At 45.0% G+C, this 21805-nt stretch overlaps 1 protein-coding gene across 8 annotated transcripts in view; it reads right to left on the bottom strand.

The window, feature by feature from the left end:
- Positions 1-452: 452 nt before the first annotated feature.
- Positions 453-21805, bottom strand: part of LOC104858044 (D-aspartate oxidase) — a 41941-nt gene continuing 20588 nt past the window's right edge. For 2 of the 8 annotated variants that reach the window (XM_010618132.3, XM_019206639.2), the window contains 3 exons: positions 20003-20111; positions 15774-15950; positions 6446-7681 (listed from right to left, as the gene is read on the bottom strand). In XM_010618132.3, coding sequence (XP_010616434.1) covers positions 7114-7681; positions 15774-15950; positions 20003-20111 — 854 coding nt within the window. In that variant the 3' untranslated portion in view covers positions 6446-7113. Of the gene's footprint in view, positions 817-1691; positions 3049-6445; positions 7682-15773; positions 15951-20002; positions 20140-21805 lie in introns of those variants that run through there. The other 6 variants (XM_019206642.2, XM_019206641.2, XM_019206640.2 and 3 more) reach the window with 6 other exon arrangements.

Genomic DNA, 21805 nt, shown 5'->3' on the forward strand with positions numbered 1-21805 from the left:
GGGCACAAGTCTTCAGGCCTCCCAACACCAGCCTTAATGCATAGATAGGCTTGGTGTCCTAGCATAGATGTGACAGGCTGAGCACCCAGGCCACAGGTCTTTGGGACCAAGCTGGGTGGGCCGGATCACCATGCACAGGCCAGAGTTCACCATCCACCTTTGTCCCAACCCAAGTTCTCTCTACAGCCCATGGGAAGCCCAGGCGTGCTGAGGTTAACTAAGTCCAAATTACCACAGTATGTGCTTGGCAAAGCCTAGTGCCTTGTCCCCAGCCTTTCCTGTTCATCAGAAAGCTTTTAAAACTGCACACTCCCAGGTCCCACACCCTGTGAGATTTTAATTGATGAGGTCTGGAACAGGGCTCCAGCATTTCTCGTAAAAAACAAAAAACGAAAAACTGAAACTTCACCAGGCAATTCTCATGGGCTAGAAATCTAGACGTGTGGTTCTTTAACCTCAGTGCATATTAAAATAATGATGGTATGGTAGGGACGCTTTAAAAATACTGATGCTTGTCATGCCCATTTAAGACCTTCCAGTCCTCCTGGTCTGGAGGTGGGCATGGGTATTAGTTGTTTGCTTTTATTTTAAGCCGCCCAGGTAACTTTAATAACCAGCCAAGGGAAGACCAGATACAGGAAAAATGCTGCTGGTGGCCAGTTGGACAGCACAACGCAGGGGTCCAGGTGAAAGGGTGATGAAAGGAGGCGCCTCAGCAGGAAACTTTCCAGCCAAAGCAGCTCCCAAATACGAGCCTGATGTTTTCATCTTTTATTTTGCTCCTCTTGCAGCTGGAAAATCCCAAACGAGACAGGCCTGGAGTTATGGAGAACACAAAAGCGGAAGAGATAAAGCTGTAAGCTGTTCACATACCAGGCAGCACCTTCTACTAATGATCTCAGCTTAACAGACCAATACCAGGGGGGCCTTAAGACCCGGGTGGGGCACAGACACCATGGCTGTACTCCCAAGAAAGTCCTCTCTGGTCTTTTGTTTCCAGCTGGTTAGATAATTCAGCTGCCTGAGGTCCTGAAGGTACTATTAGTGGTGGTGAAGTCAAACTCTGAGACTGTAGAGGTAGACAGATTTTTACAGTCAGGAGGATAACGAGCAATCTTGTGGAATGGGGCTATTTTTTTCCCCAAATTTAAGCTGGGGTAATCTGTTCATTGATGTTGCATTAAAAGCCTGCTCACCCAGTCATTCAACAAATGTCAGGAAATTCCAGGCTTGGTGTCTCCAGCTGAGTGTAAATAAGTCAGACATGTCCCTGCCCGTCCGGGGCTTATAGACTAACATGGACAAACTACAACTCATGCTTTTGCGAATGCAGTTCCACTGGAACAAACACAGCCATTTCTTTGCACATTGTCTATAACAGCCTCAGTGGTAGAGTCGTGGAGAGTCAAGTCATCGACTGCATGGCCCACAGAGCCTAAATTACTTTTGCTGTTATTGATGTCTCTTTGCAGAATCATTTGCAGAATCGGTTGATTCTGCAGGTGTAGTGGATGGTTGAACTCTTCTTTCTCCATCACAGCAATCCACTTTTTTTCTTAAATAAGTGATTTGGACAAAGTTTTTTTGGTTGAAAGAAGAGAATCCACTTAAATTGACTGGAGGAGAAAAAGCAATGATGGTAAAACATTTCCCTATAGAATCCAGAGACAGGAAATTAAATACAGGCTTTACTTCTAGCATACAAGTTTGGGCCATAACTCAATTCTATGAGAGAACAAAATCGGCATTAATGAGGTCTCCATCAATTATAGGAAGATCACGACCAGGAACTAATAAAGTGTGCAGGAGGTAGCACTATATAAGACAACACTGCTGCAAAAGTAACACTGGGGCTTTTTTCTGTAGTTGTGCCTTGGGTTGTCCTAGCAATAGATGACAACTATACAAAGGAGATAAAAATATAAGAGTACATAAAGCATTTCACTTTGGTGATGGGAAAAGAAAAGAAAATATTTTTAAACCGAAACCAGAAGTCACCAAATGCTGGATTTGCTCTGTGATGTTTAGATTTTACTCTTTAGCTACTGTCAAAGAACAAACTTACACCAATTTAGCTTAATAGTTTTAATTAGCTTTATTTTCTATTCTAGAGTCAGGCAACATTTCATTCCATGAAATAAAATAAGCATTCGGATGCACTGGGCAGAAGAGATCAGTTTTATAGACAGAGAACAGCTGAAGAGAGCAAAAATAAAAGAACTAAAAGCAGATTGGTCATTTCAAAGTCACTTTCCTTCTAAAGTGAGAATAGGGAGACAGAAAAACTTTTTTTAGGAATCTAAAATTCTCCACTTCCCATTCCCTTCCCATCATTGAAGCAACGTATTTTTTGTTGTACAAATTCTTTGGAGTGCAGAATTAATGGTGTAGGCAGATGGCACAACAGGTCAGACTGCATTAGGGCTGGAGGCCATTCTTGATGACTTCCTAGATGTGCACAGCCCCTTGCTGGGTTTTGGTCTCTGCTTTTCTCTGCCTCCTCTCTCCTACCTAGCTTCCTCTGTGTAAGTTCTCTGAACTATCAGGTGCAGTGTGCTCGTCTCCAGAGCCTGCCATCACCAGGATAACAGGGTTTAAGGGATCATAAAATCCCTTAGTACAAATTCTTCATCTGACTAGTTTAACTCAATTTATAGCTTGACATTTTCAGTAGTGCTGAAATGTTTAACCTTTATATTGCCACCAAGCTGAAAGATACATTTTCCAGCTTCCCTTGAATCTTGGTATAGCCCTGAGGCTAACTCCTGTGCAATGACAAATAAGCAAAATGGTTATGGGAATCTTCTGGGCCTTTTCCTTGAGAGAATGGGCATGAGGATGTGATGGCTAGAGTCTTACAGCCATCAGGGACCACAAGCACAATAGCTATACCGTTGATTTAGCAGAGCATGAGCAGGAGGCAGTCTGGGTCGCCGATGACCATGGATGACCACGTCCATGTTTACCAGGAGAGGAGCCTGGGTAGAGCAAGGAGACCACTGGAAGCATCCACCACAGTGGTTGTGTTCCATTGCTAGACAAGCTGGTCTGCATGGAAGGGAAAGGTTAAGATCCATGAAAAGTTTGAGGGTGGCCTGATACCACACAACATGCACTAGAGTAAAAATTGTAATTCCCAGACAAAAGGCTCTGGAAAGTGGGCTGTAGGCCAGGTCAGCAGGTCCCCTGAGCGGATGGAAGTCAATTGTTCCACTAATAATTGAAGAAGTAATGGTTATATTTTGAAGCGATCTGCTTAACTCATTCCCTAGGGCTACTTAGGGCTATGATTTATAGGCAGCAAAGTCACTTACCATAATAAAGCCCCCAGGCCTGCTGGCAAACTGCTAAGATTTTTCAAGAAGAAAGGCATCATTTAAACATCTCAATCAGCTTTTCTCAAGTGAATGGTGTCCTGAGGAAATGGTTTTCAAATGTGTCTCCATCCTTCACACCCTCAGGAAGAGAGATGAGAGGAATGGAGAAAAACCACAGCAAGGGCTCCTCTATCCATTTCAAGTATTTGACAAGTTCAGAGTCCTGGGTCCCATTTTCAAGAACTACAACTACCAGCAGGCATAGGGCCCACCATCCTTTCCTTCCTTCTTTCTATAGCTCTTCCTTAATGGAGGAAAATTGGTTCAAATATCAGTTTATTTGAGAGCCTCTAGTCCGTAAAAGGAAGAGTATGTGTCATTTCTTCCTCATAACCATGGCCAATGAGATTACAGACTTTCTATTCAAGTTCTTCATTTCCCCGGCAGTAGAACCTCAGAAGTCTGGACATAGCCTTTGTCTGTAGAAGGAGCCTTGGGCTGCCAACAACACTACTTGTCCCCTGGGTCACAAGCACAGCAGTCATGCACACAACACAAAGTCCCCACACTTGAGAGCAAGAGCTGAAGGAGGAAATCAGTTGTCCTCTATGTTCAAGAAAGAAAGCAAATGCTCTGAAACAGAATACAAGAAAACAAAAAGGAAGTAATTCATTCTCAGTCCCATGGATCTCTGTAAACGTGGAGTCTTTACGGAAGTCCCCTTGTGACGGTTAATTTCATGTGTCAACTTGCCTGGGCTGGGGCTGTCCAAATAGCTGCTAATACACGATTTCTGGGTGTGTCTGTGGAGATATCTTGGAAGGGATAAGCATCTGAGGGAGCTGAGTAAGAGAGAAGGTTGCTCTCACCAATGGGAGTGGGCACCAGCCCATCCCTGAGGGCCTGAAGAAAGCAAAGAAGTGGGAAAGGATGGATTTGTACTGTGTTTGAGCAAGGACGTCTGTCTTCTCCTACCCAGAGACTGGCACTCAGGGCCTTCACACTTCACACTTACTCTCTGGGCTCACCTGGTCCTCAGGTGTCAGGCTGGAACCATCCCACCAGCTCTTCTGCGTCTCCATCTTGCAGAGAGTAGATGGTAGCACTTCTTGGCCTCCATAATCAAACAAGCCAACCCCTCACTGAGTACATCTACATGTGTCCTATTGGTTTTGTTTCTCTGGAGAACCCTGACTAATCCACCAGGCAGATGAGAAAAGCAAAGCCCATTTGCTCATAGCCTGTTGTAGCACAGATGCCCACCATGATCACTTGCATTCAGCAGTGACTCAAAGGCAGGGACAGCTTTAAAGCAGGAAAGAGGAAAGGCTTCAGAGATGCTCTGATTGGAGACTTTTGGCACAGGGAACCAATATGAGAATTAACTAGAAGCAGGGCATCCTGGCCAGCAGTGCCTACTTTGCTTTCTGTAGTTAGTGCTAAGTTGAGGCGGGGACAAAATTTAGGAATGCTATTGGTTATTAAAGTCCTGGCTATTTATTGTTTGGCTTTCTGGATTGTTGCTAGAGATAGCAATCCACCTTCCTGCACGTCTTGTGCATAGCAGGCTGGCTTCCTGCACTGTTTATTGTAATTGAGGGACTGGCTGGGGTGAGGGGGATACTGCAGGTTGTGGGCCAGAGCTCTGTCCTTATATGTGGTCTGGCCATTGTCTGTAAGCACATTCAGTCTCTCATTTTCAGATAGACAGACAGCCATCTCTGGGCAGCTGACAGCCAGGAAGCTGATTCCCAGGGCTTCTGGGAGCTGCTTTGGGGCAGCTAATTCCTCTAGGCCTCCTTGCCCAGAGTGCCTCAACAAACAGTTGTTTGAGTGAGTACATCCTCAACTCAGTGCACCAAGATGGTAGGCGAGGAAGGGAAGCATAGTGGTTAGGGTAGCAACAGGGCTCTAGAAGAGGAGAGAAACTGCTCTGCAATTCTCAGCCACCCTGTCAGATCCTGTGACAGCTTTAAGCTGCCACTCCCTCCTCCCCCAAAGATTCTGACTTAGTAAAGCAGGACTGGAGGTCAGAAGTTTGTCAAACTTGCCAGGTGATTCTGAGATGTTGCCCAGATCAGCAGCTAATAACCAAACCACAGGAGCAGATGCTTAGCAATCAGTGAGAATGAAATTGGGGCAGGCGGTCCTGAAGTCCTTGATCTTTCAGTCTTGTGATGTTGCGCTGTAGAAGTCGAGAATGCAGAGTGAAGCTAAAGAAGGTAGCAGATCAGCAGAGGCCATGGCCTGCATACGAGGAGCCACTGCAGTATCCAGACCACGGGGGTGAGAACGAAGGCGTGCACTTGAAATCGCCGTGCCATTCTGAGACAGAACCTAGTCTGGACAGCATCCTTCATTTTTATTTTTAAGCATTACATTTATCTCCTCTTTTAAAATGTGTACTGTTCATGAGTACGTATTTTCAATCTCTGTTGACACAAGTTTCTCACATTCTTTAAAAAGAATTGAATTTTGACCATATAAACTCTAAAACCTCAAAAAAGTCACGCTCTCCACATGCTTAGTATTTTTTTAAATTTCTAGTCTATTTAAATTTCAAATGTACCAGTTTAATGTGAGTTGATACAATACCACCCCCTGGCGGACAGCTGTAGAAAGGCTTCTGTGCGTGATTTAACTTCAGAATTTTAATGCCATTTAATATACTGGTGTCTCCACATCCCCAGCAGAATGTCCTCTTTGAATAAAATCACAGAAAAAGCTCAAAAAACAAAGAAAAAAAAACCAAGCTGTGCTGGGAACTTTGTCTTCCCCAGGATGTCCAAAATAGAATTACTGCCAAACATGTCGTCTCTCCCAAATTAAAATAGAGTACATTTCTTCTTCAGCGCTCTTACCTCAGTGAATACCATCTCCTTTCCCACCCACCCAGCTAAAAACGCTCCTGAGAGTTCACAATGCATAAACATTTCAAAGGCTCTACAAAAACCTGAGCCAATAAGCCAGGTTCAATTCATTTAACTCTGCAATTCCTAGACTCATTTTGTCATGAAACACAAACCCCTCCTGTTCAGTACTGCTTAGCAACCTGCAGAGCACTATTTGGTAATATGTCATTCAGAGTGGTTGTTCCATCTCACTCAGCAGATTAGCTCTTTGGCTGCTTACACTGTTCAGTCTTCAAAAGTGCTGAGGCAAAGTCAGCTCCCAATCACTTGCATAATAAAACATACAACCCTGAGAGGATGGACCCTAGACAGCTACTGGATAGATGCCACATCCACAGGGAGCTCAGTCTCTGTCTTCTACCATCATCACCAGCTGTGGGGAGGAAGCCGTCCCATTAACAATAGAATTGATCTTGCTTTGCTTTCGATTAAGCCTGCATTGCATAATCACCATTGATTTTATCCGAGGAGTTACAATGATCATCTGGCTATAACCTAAGCAGGTCATACACAACTCTGCAGCTGACAGTGATTTAAGTGTTTGCCATATGTTAGCTCCTCTCTCAAATTTATGAGCCAAAAAGTATTGAAACTTTATAGCTTTCAACACTCATGTAAATCAGCATAGACCCTCAGACACCAGATCCAAAGCAAATCTTACTGTATATCACCAGCATTTTCAACAAAAATACGGCTTCATGCCCTATGATGTTAGTCTAGACTTCCTAAGCAGGCTAATACATATTGCATCATTTCTCACTTAGAAAACAAAGAATATCTAATTAAATTTTCATGGAATAGAAAAATTATTTGAACCTGTTTTGCAGCTTAAAGTGTGCTTTCATCAACAGCATCTGGGGCTGTGAGCTGTCTTCACATGTCACCTACAGCTTTGATGTCAGAGCTGGGGACCTGAGGGCTTGGACACACTCACTCACCAGCCTGGCAGCCTGCAGGGCAGAGCCCCAGTGCACTGAGATTCCCCCGCTCCCATGGCCATAGTGGTGGACTATGGGCAGCCTCCATCCATCTCTGACCAGGACCTCTTTCTGCAGCCGCACGCTTGGTCTGTTGGGCCTCAAGCCTACCCTCTCCTTCACGCTGCAGGCCCTGTGCAGGGAGGGCTCCAGAGTGCAACATCTGGAAAAAATATCCCTGCTAGTTTCTGCATCCGGAGACAAATTCCAGTCTCCTTTTTGCCTAGTTCCACCCAAGGTGACATGGGATGCACCAGGGTAAATATACGTCAGCCCACTCCCATCCCGGATAAAGTGCTTCAGCCAGGGGGCTTGCACTTGGAGTACTTGGCCTCTCACAGGGGAAACGGCTGAGTCTTCCACAAGCTCTCGGCTTCCCAGGCCCGAACAGTTGACCACAATGTCGAAGGATGGCTGGAGCTCCCACACATCTTCTATCCGCCTGCGGAGGAGCAGGCCTCCATGGCTCTTCAGCCTGGGGATGAAAGACCACTGGGTGAGACCTGGTAGCGCCTGCCCAACCACTCAAGGGAAGTGAAGGACAGGAACACAGGAGCAACATAGAGGGGATCTGACAAACAAACCCCTCAAGAGCTTCCAGGGCCCAGGCAGATCAAATGCCACCCAGCACCTGCCTCATGCCCTCAGAAACCAAAAGTTGACCCTAAATGGAGCTTACAGCATTTTGGAAACCCAAAACAAAGGAAATTGTGTGCTTTTTTTTTTTTTTAACTTTTTTGTGATGTTCCTATGTTTTTCTAGATGCTTAATAAATATGAAATTGATCTGGTACTTTAAATGCCCGAGCATTTAAAAAAATACCATTCATTTAACACCCCAATTTACTGCTGTGGGCATTTTGTCACACTGGAAACTCTCTCTCTCTCTCTCTCTTTCTCAGGAATTGAACTCAGGGCCTCAAGCTTGCCAGGCAGGTGCTGTGCTGCTGAGTTACAGCTCCAGCCTGACACTGGTAACTCTTGCATGTTTTTCTGCATCTGTCTGCTCTCCTTAACTAGAAGGTCAGTGCAGGTGCTGCCCCTTCCCCTTTACTAGACTGTTAGCAAAAGAGGAACACAAAATATTTGCAACCGATGGGCTAAATGACAGTTGTGGTTGGTAATTATTTTGGACCAAGTATATGCATACTGAAAAAGTCATTTAAGTCTTAAGATCATTTTTAAAATTGTGGTTAAAAAACATGAAACATGAAACCATTTGATCATTTTTCAGTGTATAGTTCAGTGACACTGAACACATTCACACCGCTGTGCAGCCATCTCCACCCCTCCAGAACATTTTCCATCATGCAGAATGGAAACTCAGTAGCCATGTCATCCTCACCCATGTAACCTACAGTCATACTCACGGGTCACTTGGGAGCATGAAAGACTTTTAGAGGTTCTATCCAATAGATGCAGGCCTAAGGCCTAGACACAGGGCACCGCTATGAGGGACAAAACCTGTGTGAGAGGCATCGAAGGCTGACAGAGGAACTGGGGACAACATTAGTGGCTGGCAGGGTAAGTACACTGTAAACATGTGTGTGTGCGTGTGTGTGTTTTTGTATTCTACCTGCCCCGAGAGAGCAGGAGCAGCAGTTCTGAGCCCCACACAGAGGCCTCATGAGAAGAAAAAAAGACAGAAACCTCAGGAGCCCAGCAAGACATGGCTGAGAAGATGGTAAATGAGGGTCCGGTTTGGTCTCTGATGTTAACTTAGAGAAAAAGGGCTCTGAAGTTATTCTAATTCTCTATCTCCATCTCCTAGTCAGAAAGTTCAGCTGAAATTTGTATTGAGAGTTGTAGGAAATGGACTTCCTGATACTCCCTTTCTAGAAAATTCCACAGGTCAAGGAGAGTAGAAGAGACCAACATTGCTGCTTAACTGCATCACAGAACAGACCTGAACCCCCACAGATTGACTTCTGATCTGTAAAATAGATGTTTGCATTGATTTGTTTCTTTGTTTAGTCATTTATTTATTGTACTTGGGATTGAATCCAGGGCCGTTGCACTGAGCTACAGGCCCAGCCCTTTTACATTTTTTTCTTTTGAAACAGGATCTTGTCACGTAGCCCAGGTTGGGCTCGAATTTGAGATCCTCTTGCCTCGCTTCCCAGAGTGCTGGGATGATAGGCATGTGCCTCCATGCCCGGTTAAATTAGCAAATTTATCATGGAGTTCTAGTTTCTCTACAGCTAACTCAGGGTGAGCTGCTGACCAGTCTCCATCTCTCTCCACGCACCCTTCCTCCACAGAGACTCTGAAGCAATTCCGGTGTGAGCAGTGTGAAGAACAGCTGGAAACCTCTGGGTTAAATTCCTGTGTTCACTCAACAAATGTTCACAGAGGGTCTCCCTGGGAACATCCTGGGCTAGGCTGGGAGAACTCAGAGGCTACCTCTTGCTCCACAGTGATCTCAGCTTGCTGTGTGCTTACCATGAAGCACGAATGGGCCTTTCAAGCACCATGTCCCAAAGTAATAGAACAGAAGTTCTGGGTATGGGCGCTTTCACCCTGCATATCCTTGCTTGTTATTCTGAAAATCCATGGAAAACAATGTGCCCTTTACCAAGATCAGAAAACCAAAGCAAAGAATCTGCAAACATCCATCCCTTGGGGCCACAGAGAATGAAGGAAGCCTTCAGCGTAACTAATAGCGGCTAAAAGAGACAGAATGAAGCTGGGGCTCTCTCTCTCTCTCTCTCTTTCTCTCTCTCTCTCTTCCTCCCTCCATCCCTCCTTCCCTCCCTCCCTCCCTTTCTCAAAACAGCTCAAACATAAAAAGCAGTATAGCAAATTTTACAAGCACAAGTTCTCCACTCTCTTATTGAAACAATAAAGTTGACAGCTTCGACTATGTTTTTTAGATGTACAATGATAGATGAGTCCCCTTAAAGGTAAAATAGCTCTGCAAATTATTTTGTTTTGCTTTGTTTTTTTAACACTGGCATAGAAAGAAGAGTAGATTGGAAGCTGGGTGTGGCGGCACACATCTATAATCCCAGCACTCTGGAGAGCAAGATGAAATGATGGCAGGTTTCAGGACAGCCTGAGTTGCACAGTGAGACCCTTTCAAAGAAGAAGAGGGAGAAGGAGAAGGAGGAGAACAGGGAAGGGGAAGGGGAGGAGGGAGAGGAAGAGGAGACTGTAATTGTGTGATTACACAGACCAACACACTGCAGTGTGGCTCTAACCTTTAATGAAGTAAACACCAAAAGGAGACTTTCAGGTAGGGTTTAGGGGGCCTCTCTCTGACTCTTCATATGGCCTTGCCAAGTTCTCCAACTTCTCTATAAGCTTTAGTCCTTCTTCACCTCTAATGGGGGAAGATTAACGCTGACTTTATAGGTCATCATGAAAATGAAATGAGAAGATGTCTGGAAAAGATCTGACACAATGCATAACACACTGCAGTTGTTCATTAAAGATTTGTGTTTTTTGGTACCAGGGATCGAACCCAGGTCCTTGTGCTTGCGAGGCCGGAGGCAGAACCACTGAGCTAAATCCCCGGCCCTTGTTAAAGATGTTTTTAAAAAAGAAAAAGTGGGTTGGAGTGTCTTACACTACTGTGAAATATGGGATCCACTATACCACCTGTGAATGTGCCTGGCCTCCACACCTGAATATTACTTGGGTTTAATGAAGTATGACATTTGGATTTTAAAAGTTTTTTGTTGATCATTATTTGAACATTATGTTGATTTGTTTTTTCTTTTAATGAACTATGGGTTCCACTTAGGAACATTTGAACATTATGTTCTGTGCTCCAGGCATCTCAATTAGAACTCAGAATTATTTTCCTAATTCACAGAAATCAGAGGACTTACCAGGCTTGAGACATAAGCACATTTTACAAATTTGCTGGACTTGTTTCCTTAACTAAAACCTAGGGAGAAGAGTGCCTGGCTCATGTATCTGTTTTGATGATTATGTAAGCATTCAGTATATGCAAATGTTTTTCCTTTCCACTTCCATGGCCCCCTGCTGAAGCTACTGGGAAGTGCAGCCTGTAACTGGCGACTAAGGCAGGGGTCACCGGATGGGCTGTGGGCAGCCCCGCCAAACTAGCCATCCTGGCTCCCTCCCGAGCCTTGTACCCCAGGAGGAACCTAGTAAATGCGCCCCAGCCCTGTGACTGCAGGGCAGTGCCTTGTCATTAGTATATACCTCCTGGCATCACGATGACTCCAGGGCATAGGAAGTTGTACCCGAAAGCTGATATCAACTTAGGTGACAGGTACCTGAAAGGTGGCTATTGCACTCTTGTGAGGTAGCAGCTATTCTGGAAGTTTTAAGGGGCTTTGATAACGGTCCTTTTGGGGCTTCCTGAAAATGACCAAGATTTTATCCTGGAGAGAAAAAATACCATTGCTCCAACCACCTATTAAGCAAGAGGACCTCTGCTCACTAAACAGTCCTGGCCCAACGTTTTGGGATCATCGCTCTGAAATGTAAAAATGCCCATTCTGCCAACCCTAACAGCCAGCCCCCCTGCTGGACTGACCAACCTGATCATACACACTGGAGATGGTGGTCTTTGGGGCTCTTCCTTCAACTCACTGGGAGTTTCAGCAAGGAAGGGAAGTGAGCTGGCTATAATCACTGTTCCACTGCTCCCTCCTCTCCCCCTCTCCTCCTCCTCCTTCCCTTCCCTCTCTCTCTTCAACCTCTCTCCCTCCCTCCGTCTCTCTCCACTTCCCACCTCAAATCCCTCGTGCTCTTGGGATTACAGACAATTTCCACCATGGCAACACTGAAGAGGAGGCCTGCATGTTGTGGATATGCTGTCCAGGCAGCCCTGGGACCGTGGGTACTGCCTGAGGGAGCAGGGGCCTTAGAGCCTGCGAGTGGGAGGACAGGGCAGGAAGGAGGGACACAGAAGGGGCACGGACATGACACAGATAAACCCACAGAGCCAACATAGTGCCCTGGAACCCACGGGTCTGGGACCCAACCGCTGAAATTTAGACCCTTAATTGTTTAGGGAACTTAATGAACAGAAACTAGATTTTTTTTTTCCTTTGGTCACTTGAAATTGCTGAGTGGTTCGTAATGTGAGAAAAGAGAGACATTTTAATATTCCTTTGAGACAGAGTGTACCTGACTGGAGAATATTATCCAAAGAGCCTCTGGGTTATGCAAAGACAGGGAAAACTCCCTTCTGGGGACCTCAGCCCACACTGCATGAGAAGATCGGATCCTGTATGAGCTGCTTCTCACAGACCAGGTGCTTTGGATGCGGTTCTACGGCCCAGCAGAAAGAAGGAGGGGTGGCACTGTATCCATCCTACACTGGGGTCCCAGGCCCCCTCAGGGTCCCCCCTCAGGGACCAGGACTTGAGGCTCAGGGCACTGATTCTGAGAGGACTGGGGAGCTCAAGTCCAGCAGGGCTGCCTGAGAGCAGGGGACTCAGAGCTGGGAAGCAGATATTTCTCTCCACTGCCTATGGTGCCTGCTTAACTCTGAGCCCAGGAAGGTGGGACAGTCCAAAGCGGGGTCGCTGTCCTAAAGTTAGCTGGGGTGAGAAAACTAGGAGCCTTTGCATCGCTGTGTGAAGACAGACAGGAAAGGCAGGGCGGCCTCCGAGAGATGCTGGGTGGAAATACTTTATTAGGCAGAGCAGTTTTGCAATGTGTTATGCAAGCATGAGGAGACGTCATCAGTTTTTAAAATTACTCCTTGCTTTCAATCTGAAGCATGATGCCTTATTAACAGTGGTCAGAGAAATGAACTGTGTTCAGTGTGTCCAAAAACAAGAAAGAAAACTAATCTCAATTGGCAAGCAGTGCTATGTACACAGACTTACAGGGGAAAAGAACTGCTGTCTCTTCGTGGCGACACTTACACTGCTGTCCCCACTGTAACATCATAGAATTTAAAAGTGCATTTTAGGTTTATAAGGCAATTAAGCAAATAGACTCTAATTTTAACCTGAAAATGTTGTCTCATCCTACCGTTGTAGTCCTCAATTGCTGCCTTGCAAAGGAAATAAACTGCATTTGCCTTGCAGAGTGGTGTATACCTGAAATCCTGGCTACTAGGAAGGCTGAGTCAGGAGGTTTGCAAGTTCTAGGCCAGCCTACACAATTTAACAGGGCTATACCTAAAAGCAATAATAATAATGAAAGGACTGAGGGTGTAACTCAGTTGTAGGGCACTTGCCTAGCATGTGTGAGCCAGTGAGTTCAATCACTACTACCACTACAAGAATAATAATAATAATAATATTTTTAAAAATAACCACATTCTATTTCACACTTCTCCAAACGTCTACCCAGGCCTGTCTACTTCATAAACTCATATTAATCATTCTTAGCCCTGTCCCAGCACAGAGGAAGAGGGTGTGGATGAGGCCCAGGGTTGTACAAGCTGGGCTGTCCTGGAGGTGGCAGCTATTCAGTCCATCTAGCAAGCAGGCTTGAGGGGAAGAAATCCACACCTGCAGCTGTCCTGGGGCAGCTCCTGAATCCATAATGGAAGCCCCCATGGCTACTGTACCCTCCATGGCTACCACGTCTGTTCCTTACAGACATATGGCCATCCTTAGAAAAAAACGCAGTCATTTTCCACCTCCACGTCCCTCTTGCCTAGCTAGGAAGAAAAGGGAGTGCTTCTGTTCCACCCTGTGTCTGGGGCCTTTTGCCTCCTGACCTTCCGATTGGCAGGGGTGGGGTGGGGATAATCCCAGAGCACTGGGAATGTAGGTTGTGCTCCACCAGGCCTGCTGTGGGTTTGGTGGGAGGAACAGGGGTCTGCTCCGCACTGGAAGAGACCTTTGCAAGGTGGGTACCTATCAGGCTTTGGCAAACTGTCCAGCTGCGTATGTGTGCTATAGGTATGTACTTCTGTACAGCTGCAGAGGAAGTCAAACGAGTCATGGCAAGTGGGAGAACACAGATACAGGAAAAGAAAAGGGTGGGGAACAGAAGAGCCTCCCAGAGAAAGTCACCGAGAGGCTTTATCAGAGAGTGGGAAGAAAGTTACTGGGAGAGCTCAGGCTGGTACCTCTGTGGTCAGTGCAGGCCTCCTCAGGGCCATAGGATGGGCCATGGGCTCGGGAAAGAAATCAGTGGGCCTGAGCTACAGGCCCCCAGCACAGCAAAGCCATGCAGCTTTTTGAATGGCATCAAAAGCAGGAGGCTCCAGTCCCTCCAGGAAAATTTATTAAGGTAGGCTGTGCAACGGGAGAATTATGGCCTGTATGATTCATTTCCTACAAAAGACAAGTAAAAAGGCAGCTACCATCAAAGATACAAAATATGACCTCGAGGGTGGCTTGTTTGTTGGTTTGTTCTGGGTATTATTGAGCATTATTCGATATGGTCTCTTCTGTTTTTTGAAAAATACCAAAGATCTAGGTTGTGATAGAAGATTGGTGCTGAGGCTGAAGCTGCCTGTTGTATGGCTTGCCGAGTGAAATGTTCACTTTTGAGTCAGAACACTGAAGGCGGAACACTGGCATTGTGTGGAAGAGGTGTAGGAGGCAACAAAACAGACCCTGGGTGTGGGGAACAGGCAGAGATTGTACAGCTGCCCATCTGGGTCTGCCTGGGGGAGGCCTGTGGGTGGCAGTACACAGTGTGAGCTGGCGTCCCACTCCCTCCCCTCCCCACCACACTGTGCTACCTCCCCTGGGCTTCAAATCCTGGCCCTGGGAGGCTGCCATGGGCTGAGTCCTCTCTCACTTGCAAAACCTCCCATGGGAGAGAAGGGGGCAGATGCCCCTCTCTCTCCACCACACCAGCCACCTGGCTGGACACTGGCTCTCGTTCTATACATGCAAATATTCCCCCAATCCAAATTCAAAGCCCTTCTGATCCCAAGCATTTCAGATAAGAGATATTCACCCTGTACACAGAATTGGGCACTGGCATGGCCTGAATTTCACAACCCTGAAAACCTCCTGCAACGTCCAGACTAAACAAAAGAGGGAGTTGCTGACAGGTCTCAAAAACAATACTCTTAATGTGTTTCCTAACTAGAAACAGGAAGTCCTGAAAACCAAGCCAGAATGCAAGTTCAAGGTATTAAGGACTGAATTTAGAAAGGAAGCAATTACATACTCTGTACAGGTCCTCAGGGTTAGAGTTCTTATTCATGAAAAAGAAAATAATGAAGCTATATTTTTTTTATCCAACGATAAGAAAAAAGTCAAAAGTCATTTATGTAAACAAGCTTTTCTCAGGCAAAGAACTAAATCATGTCATTTTATCCTGGGAGTAAGTTCTCCAACTTCTCCATTTTTATAAGATGAGGAAACTAAGAAACTGTTTCAATACACAGGTTTTACAGGGGCAGAGGGACAAATGAGACATCACAGTGCACACTGAAAATAGACATAAAACATGTTTGCCTGGGTGTGGTATGGATTTAGTCCTTGTAACACAAATACTATGTTTGGATTATTTGAGAGAGCCGGGGCCTACCCATTATGAGCAGCAAGACACAAATGCAAAAGAGCCCGTGGGACCCTGGAGAATTTCCAGTGTTTTAGGAATGGCTGTGAAGTTATTTATGGCTACGACAGATAAAGAAAGCAGCAAAGAGCTATTTTAACTGACCTTTTCTCCAACCACGGGAGGTAGACAGAGGTTTCACATTTCAGAGTAGTGAAAGCATGACCAAACACATATTGGGGGAATTTCTTCAGCTCAGCCTCAGTCATCTTTCGAAATCCCAGAACCACGTCAGCCCAGAATGGCACCTGCTCTGTAGGAATGCTCCGAAATATCTGCCAACTCAAACACAGAGAGTGGAGATTTTCCCTGAAACTTTGTGAAATAATAGACTTCTAGTAAGCTCCATTTGACATTCTTTGCAGCATTTGAGAATTTACTTCTTATAAACACAAAGAGAAAAGGATCTAGATAACTTAGAAGCTAAATTTCAGATGTTTTCAAAAGGAGGAATAAGGCATTTTAAAACTAACAAGCATCATGTAAAGCTACAAGATCCCAATGATGAATGTAACTGTACTGTATACCTAAAAAGTACCAATAAACTTAATGAAAATAAATAAATAAAACTAACAAACCAGGCTGAGGGTTATCTCAACATGTGCCAGGTCCTGAGTTCAATTCCCAGCCCTATAAGTACAAACATACATACATACAATAACATGCCTTTTAAAGATTGAATTTAATTCAATTTCTCTAAAACAAATTTCTGCCCAGATTTTCTTTCTTTACTTCTGACTGCATTTTTGAGGAAAACTATTTTTCTCTTTTCACAATGCTTTATATACATTGTAAGCAAAACGTCAAAGATTCGCCTCAATTTTGAACAAGTTATCTAAATGAGAATAATTTGTAGCCCTGCCTAGACACACAACATGCAGGAAGCCGGGGGTACAAATCATAAGTTCAACTGCAAGTCATCAGATCTGACTCGAGGAGTAGAAAAAACCCAAGAGTTGTACAGAGCAGCCTCGTTAGGTCCCAGCTTGCTGGGAGCGTAGGAGCCTGGAGCGATGGTGGTCCTTAGAGGAGCCTATAATAATGCAACTGACATATGCTACACATGTATTTGGCTTTATAAGTAGCGGATTGTTTCCATCAACAAATCTAATCCTCACTGCTTTAAAATAGCAAGAACCATACTTTGAGGGCTAATGATGTAGTCACGAGCATACCCGAATCTGTCCTCAGTGGTACCCAACTCAGAAAATGATGCTCATGCACTCAGGTGCTAATGTGAGATATGTTAGAATCATCCTTGGTTCTCTCCCCACTCAACTCCACACACCATCAACTATCAAATCCTATCACATCTCCTCTTCAGCATTTCTCAAACCCATCTACTGTCTGTCCCTACTCTCAACACCTCATCTGTCTTAATCTGTCAGCACCGCTCTTCTCCCAGATCCATTCTTTACCCTACAGATAAAATATAACTGGTTCCTTCACTGAGCAAAATCCTTGCGTGGCTTCCCGTTACTGGACTTCCTTCAGTGCCTCTGACATAGGACAGTGGACTAAGACTCAGGTCTTTGCGCTGATCCTTTAACCTGGAACGCTCTCTTCTCAGTCCCCATCGTGTCTCTGACCCCTCCTCTCCACAATATCACTACAACATCTTACATTCATCCTGAGGGTTTCTGACGAGGCATGTTGTTCTGTACGGAGTCTCATAACTTCCTACACCAAGTTTCTTCTCCAGACACTGATTCCATAGCACTCTGTACTCTTTCCTTTGGTCTTTCATGTCCTGTTCATTCTCTACATATGCCCATAAGATACACGAGGGCTGGACTGCATATGTTTTCCTTAAAAAGTCACTTAACACACGTTTATTAAACATCTCCTATACACTAAGTAATATTACCAAATTGCTCATTGCTATATCCCTAACACCTAGAAGAATATCTGGTACTGATGATTTCTTAATAAAAGGTTTTCAAGGAATGAATAGATGAATAAGGTTATACACTTATACCAAAGATGCCCAGCACTTTTATAAAGTCTTAATCTTGAAAGGACATATGAATTTTATAATGCCTGTTTCCAAACATTATGTAGACCTAATGTTTGTGGGTTATATTGGTTCTTACTGATTTTGGACAAAAATAAAGTATGACCATTAACTCTAAGAACAATTTCTCTAAGAGGTTCAACAACTGCTCTAGAATAGTGACAGAGAAGATTCAATCACAGCATGTTAGAGAAGCAAAACTGCTGTGCTGGGTAGAGACTTCAGTGAAACTAGTGACTTCAATATAATTTTGATTTTTATATGGTGAGGGAAGGCAAGAGGAAAAGGGGAGAGATCCTGCTGACTAGGTATGTGTACACACAGCAGAGAAGGTTGGTAGGAAGCTTCCTCAAAAAGGCAGATAGGCACTATTTTAAAATAGTTTTAGTGATGCAAACATGTAGTGATTTTGAGAACTTAGTAAAAGGCAATTATCCCTCTGGCCTTCTAAAGGTTGAAGGACACAATTGTTTGTCACACAGGACAACACAGACAACATGTGTCTTGTGTCACATGACTATTGCAGACAGGTAAGTTAATTAGATATCCTGTAGGCAGTTAAACAGGGCCACCCTCAAGGAGCCAACACAGCAAGGAGCCAGCATGGAGGATAATCAAGACACATTCACAGAAGGCCAGAATTGTGAAAGGAGAGAAACTACTATATCTCTGTGCTTCCTCTGGGGATAAATAGCACTGATTGATATTCTAAATAGGTATCCATCACCTGGGTGTGGGGCCAAGGTCTTAAGCCAGCTTTTCCAGGAAATATCCCTGACCCCCACCCTTACTGAAAATCCTTGTATGCTTGCTGCAGTACTTTCTCCCCATTTGACCCCCATTTAATCAATATTACTGGATGACTGTACTTGTAATTTTATTGGTTGGTCAGGGTTTTGCCCCACCTCATGCCCACCTTGTAATTTTCCACTGGGTCTTACAGTTTTGTCCCACTTTGTACCCACCTCACCACATGGCTTGGCTGTATAAAACATCTTGGAGAAGTGGGGTGGGCAGGCAACCCACTTTCTGGTTCTGCTTCTGTCACTCTTAGACAGAAGCTTTCTTTCCCCCTCAATAAATTCTTCCTACTCTTAACCTCCGTTGTTCCTAGAATTCATTCTTCAATTTTGAAGAACATGAACTCACATATCAGATATCTAGCAGGTTTGGGAGTTACATCTCTTCCCCCAATATCCTGACAACACTGAGACAAATTAAAAGTGGTAAAATGCTTAGTGATCTGTTTAAAGAGATACAGAAGGGAGGGAGGAAAAGGAAAGGGGATGGAAAAGGAATGAAGCTGTGTTATGTCCAAGTACCAACTTCCCACAGGAATGTAAACATTACATGCTACACACATGTACTAATAAACTAAAGTGAAAGAGAAGATGTAGAAGGACACTGTCATATTTTAAGTGCTAGTATGTGTTAAAAATGCTACAATGAGAGCCGGGTGTGGTGGTGCACACCTGTAATCCCAGCACTCGGGAGGCTGAGGCAGGAGGATCGTTGTGAGTTTGAGGCCAGCCTGGGCTACATAGTGAGTTCCAGGTCAGTCTCAACCACATTGTGAGACCCTGTCTCAAAAAAACCAAAAGAAGAAAAAAAACTACAATGATTTATTTTGAAACTCTCATTTAAACCAGGCACGGTGACACACACCTGCAATCTCAGCTTTAGGGAGGCTGAGGCAAGGGGATCACAGTGAGTTCAAGGCCAGCTTGAACTACCTAGTGAGACCCTGCCTCAAAAATCAAAACAAACAAACCCTTTCTTTTAATTATACAAAAATCAAACAGAAGTGTGCTAACCCTGTCAAAATACTTTTTTTCCCCAAATGACATTTAAATGACAAATTTAGTGACCCACAAAAGGTACTTCTTTGGAATACCTCATTCTCAGGAATAGCAAATAAAGAATCCAACTCTTCTGGGTCTCTGCACTCATTCCAATATCATCCTTGTTTGCCTTTCATCAGCCACTCCCTCTCCACATGGCCCAAATTCAACGTTTACCTGCTCTGTGGGGTGTTTTGGTTTGATTTTTTTGCTATACGTGTATTTTCAAATCACTACACATTCCCCAAGGAAACACAAAAATGTGTTTGTGATAAGAAATTGACATGGTCACTTATTGTTTAAAAATCGAATACTATAATTTGTCTTCCTCACATTCCTTAGAATAAAGCCTAAAATGTCCTTTCTAAATGCTCCCAATCTAATTCAGCACTCTGTTCCGGGCAGATACTCAATAAATAGTTCGTGGTGAGCTCGGTAATCCATCCAGATTCTTTTAGACCCCAGATTCCCTCTCTTACCCAGATAACAGGTGAACACCAGCATCTACCGCTTCAGCGGAGCTAGCAAGTGAGGACAGGTGGTCGAAGGTCTCTCTGAACCAGCGCTTCTGCGTGAGAATGGGTGTATCTGCAGTCAGGGTGAAAGACAAAGTGGACTGAAAGAGAAACTATGATAGAGATTGTGCTTCCGGAAAGCTCCTTCCTAGAAAGCGGGAGAAAAATAAGGAGCCATGGAGGAGCATTTAGGTCAAGCAGCCCAATGGTGGAAGACGCATCAGCAGCCGGCTTTGAACATTGTCCCGTGCTGCCCAAGTCTGCTCACACAAGGATTAAATTCATGGAGGGGAAATGGGCCTTATAGCGCACAGCTCAGCAAGGGAGCCATCGGGACGGTGCTCTTTGGAGCAAGGTATATTCCCGAGGTCCCCGAAGGGTCTGTAGCTGGCCTGAGCAGCAGTCAGTTCTCAGCTCAGACATCCAGCTGGACACAAAGTGGAAACACCAGAAGAAAGTGCAGAGCCTCTTTCCCAGGGGCTGAAAATATGATGAGTGGTGGGCAGTGGAGGTTTGCTAAGTCCCAGGTCACTGGGATATAAATCAAACTGCATGGCTTTGGAAAGCCCGGGGATCACATTCCTGATATAAGGAAACAAGATCTGCATGGTGGAGGTGAGCTCTGCAGAACAGACGTCCCCACCAGGACTGCAATACCCCCACACTATGAAATCACGGACCAACGTCAGCAGGTCACTGTGGGGACCACACCGTTGCCCAGGAGGCTCTGCCATACACAAGGGATTGGGCCTAGACCCAGCTTCTGGAACCGTGCCAAGACTTTCAGAGAGGAAGGAAACAAGAGTCATGGTTTCAGCCTCCAAGTAACAGTGCGGACACAGAGAACAAGCATAACCCACAGTCACAGACACATTCAACTGTGGGTGAAGGATGTGCTGTGGGGACCACACCGTTGCCCAGGAGGCTCTGCCATACACAAGGGATTGGGCCTAGACCCAGCTTCTGGAACCGTGCCAAGACTTTCAGAGAGGAAGGAAACAAGAGTCATGGTTTCAGCCTCCAAGTAACAGTGCGGACACAGAGAACAAGCATAACCCACAGTCACAGACACATTCAACTGTGGGTGAAGGATGTGGGAAGGGGAAGGGTTTTCGCAACATCCTACACCCTCAGCTCGATGCAGGCATATCAACAACCAAGGAATAAAATAATTCACTTGTCACAGTGCTGGTGAATATTTTAAATAGTAAGCGTACACTGTCATCTTTACACGTGTGCCCATGTGAATCCCACTGTATTCCCAAGTTGCAGGCAAAGGCTGCTGGCTTCGAAATAAGCAGGAATAAGTGAGAGCTGCAGCTAGAACTATGTTAGACCTCAAATAGATACTACCCCGATGATCTATGCCAGTGTGGGGAGTGCATTGAAATGCATCCCTCAGTTAACACCCCAAACTTAAAACAGTGGCCAAGGTTCACACAATGCAGAAAGTCATCCCCAAAGTACAGACAATTTCAGCTCCACAGTGGCTTGAGAAACCCTGGCACCCCAATTCCTGCTCAAATGTTGATAAACAAAACTGTAGCAGAGTGGTGGGGATAACTGCAAATGCCGATACAGTGCCGTGTGCTGGGTATTCTTCTGCACGCTTTACATATATTACTTCATTTAAACCTCTCCACCACCACATCGGACAGGTATGAGCCCCACAGGGCAGTGGTGGCAAACCTGTGGCACATGGGCCACAGTGAGCTGTTGGCATCACTGAAAGCTCTAAAAAGTTTGCCATCACTGCCATAGGGCATC

Source organism: Fukomys damarensis, unplaced genomic scaffold (assembly GCF_012274545.1).
Source record: "Fukomys damarensis isolate Sample0158 unplaced genomic scaffold, DMR_v1.0_HiC HiC_scaffold_14, whole genome shotgun sequence".
Classification (NCBI taxonomy): Eukaryota; Metazoa; Chordata; class Mammalia; order Rodentia; family Bathyergidae; genus Fukomys; species Fukomys damarensis.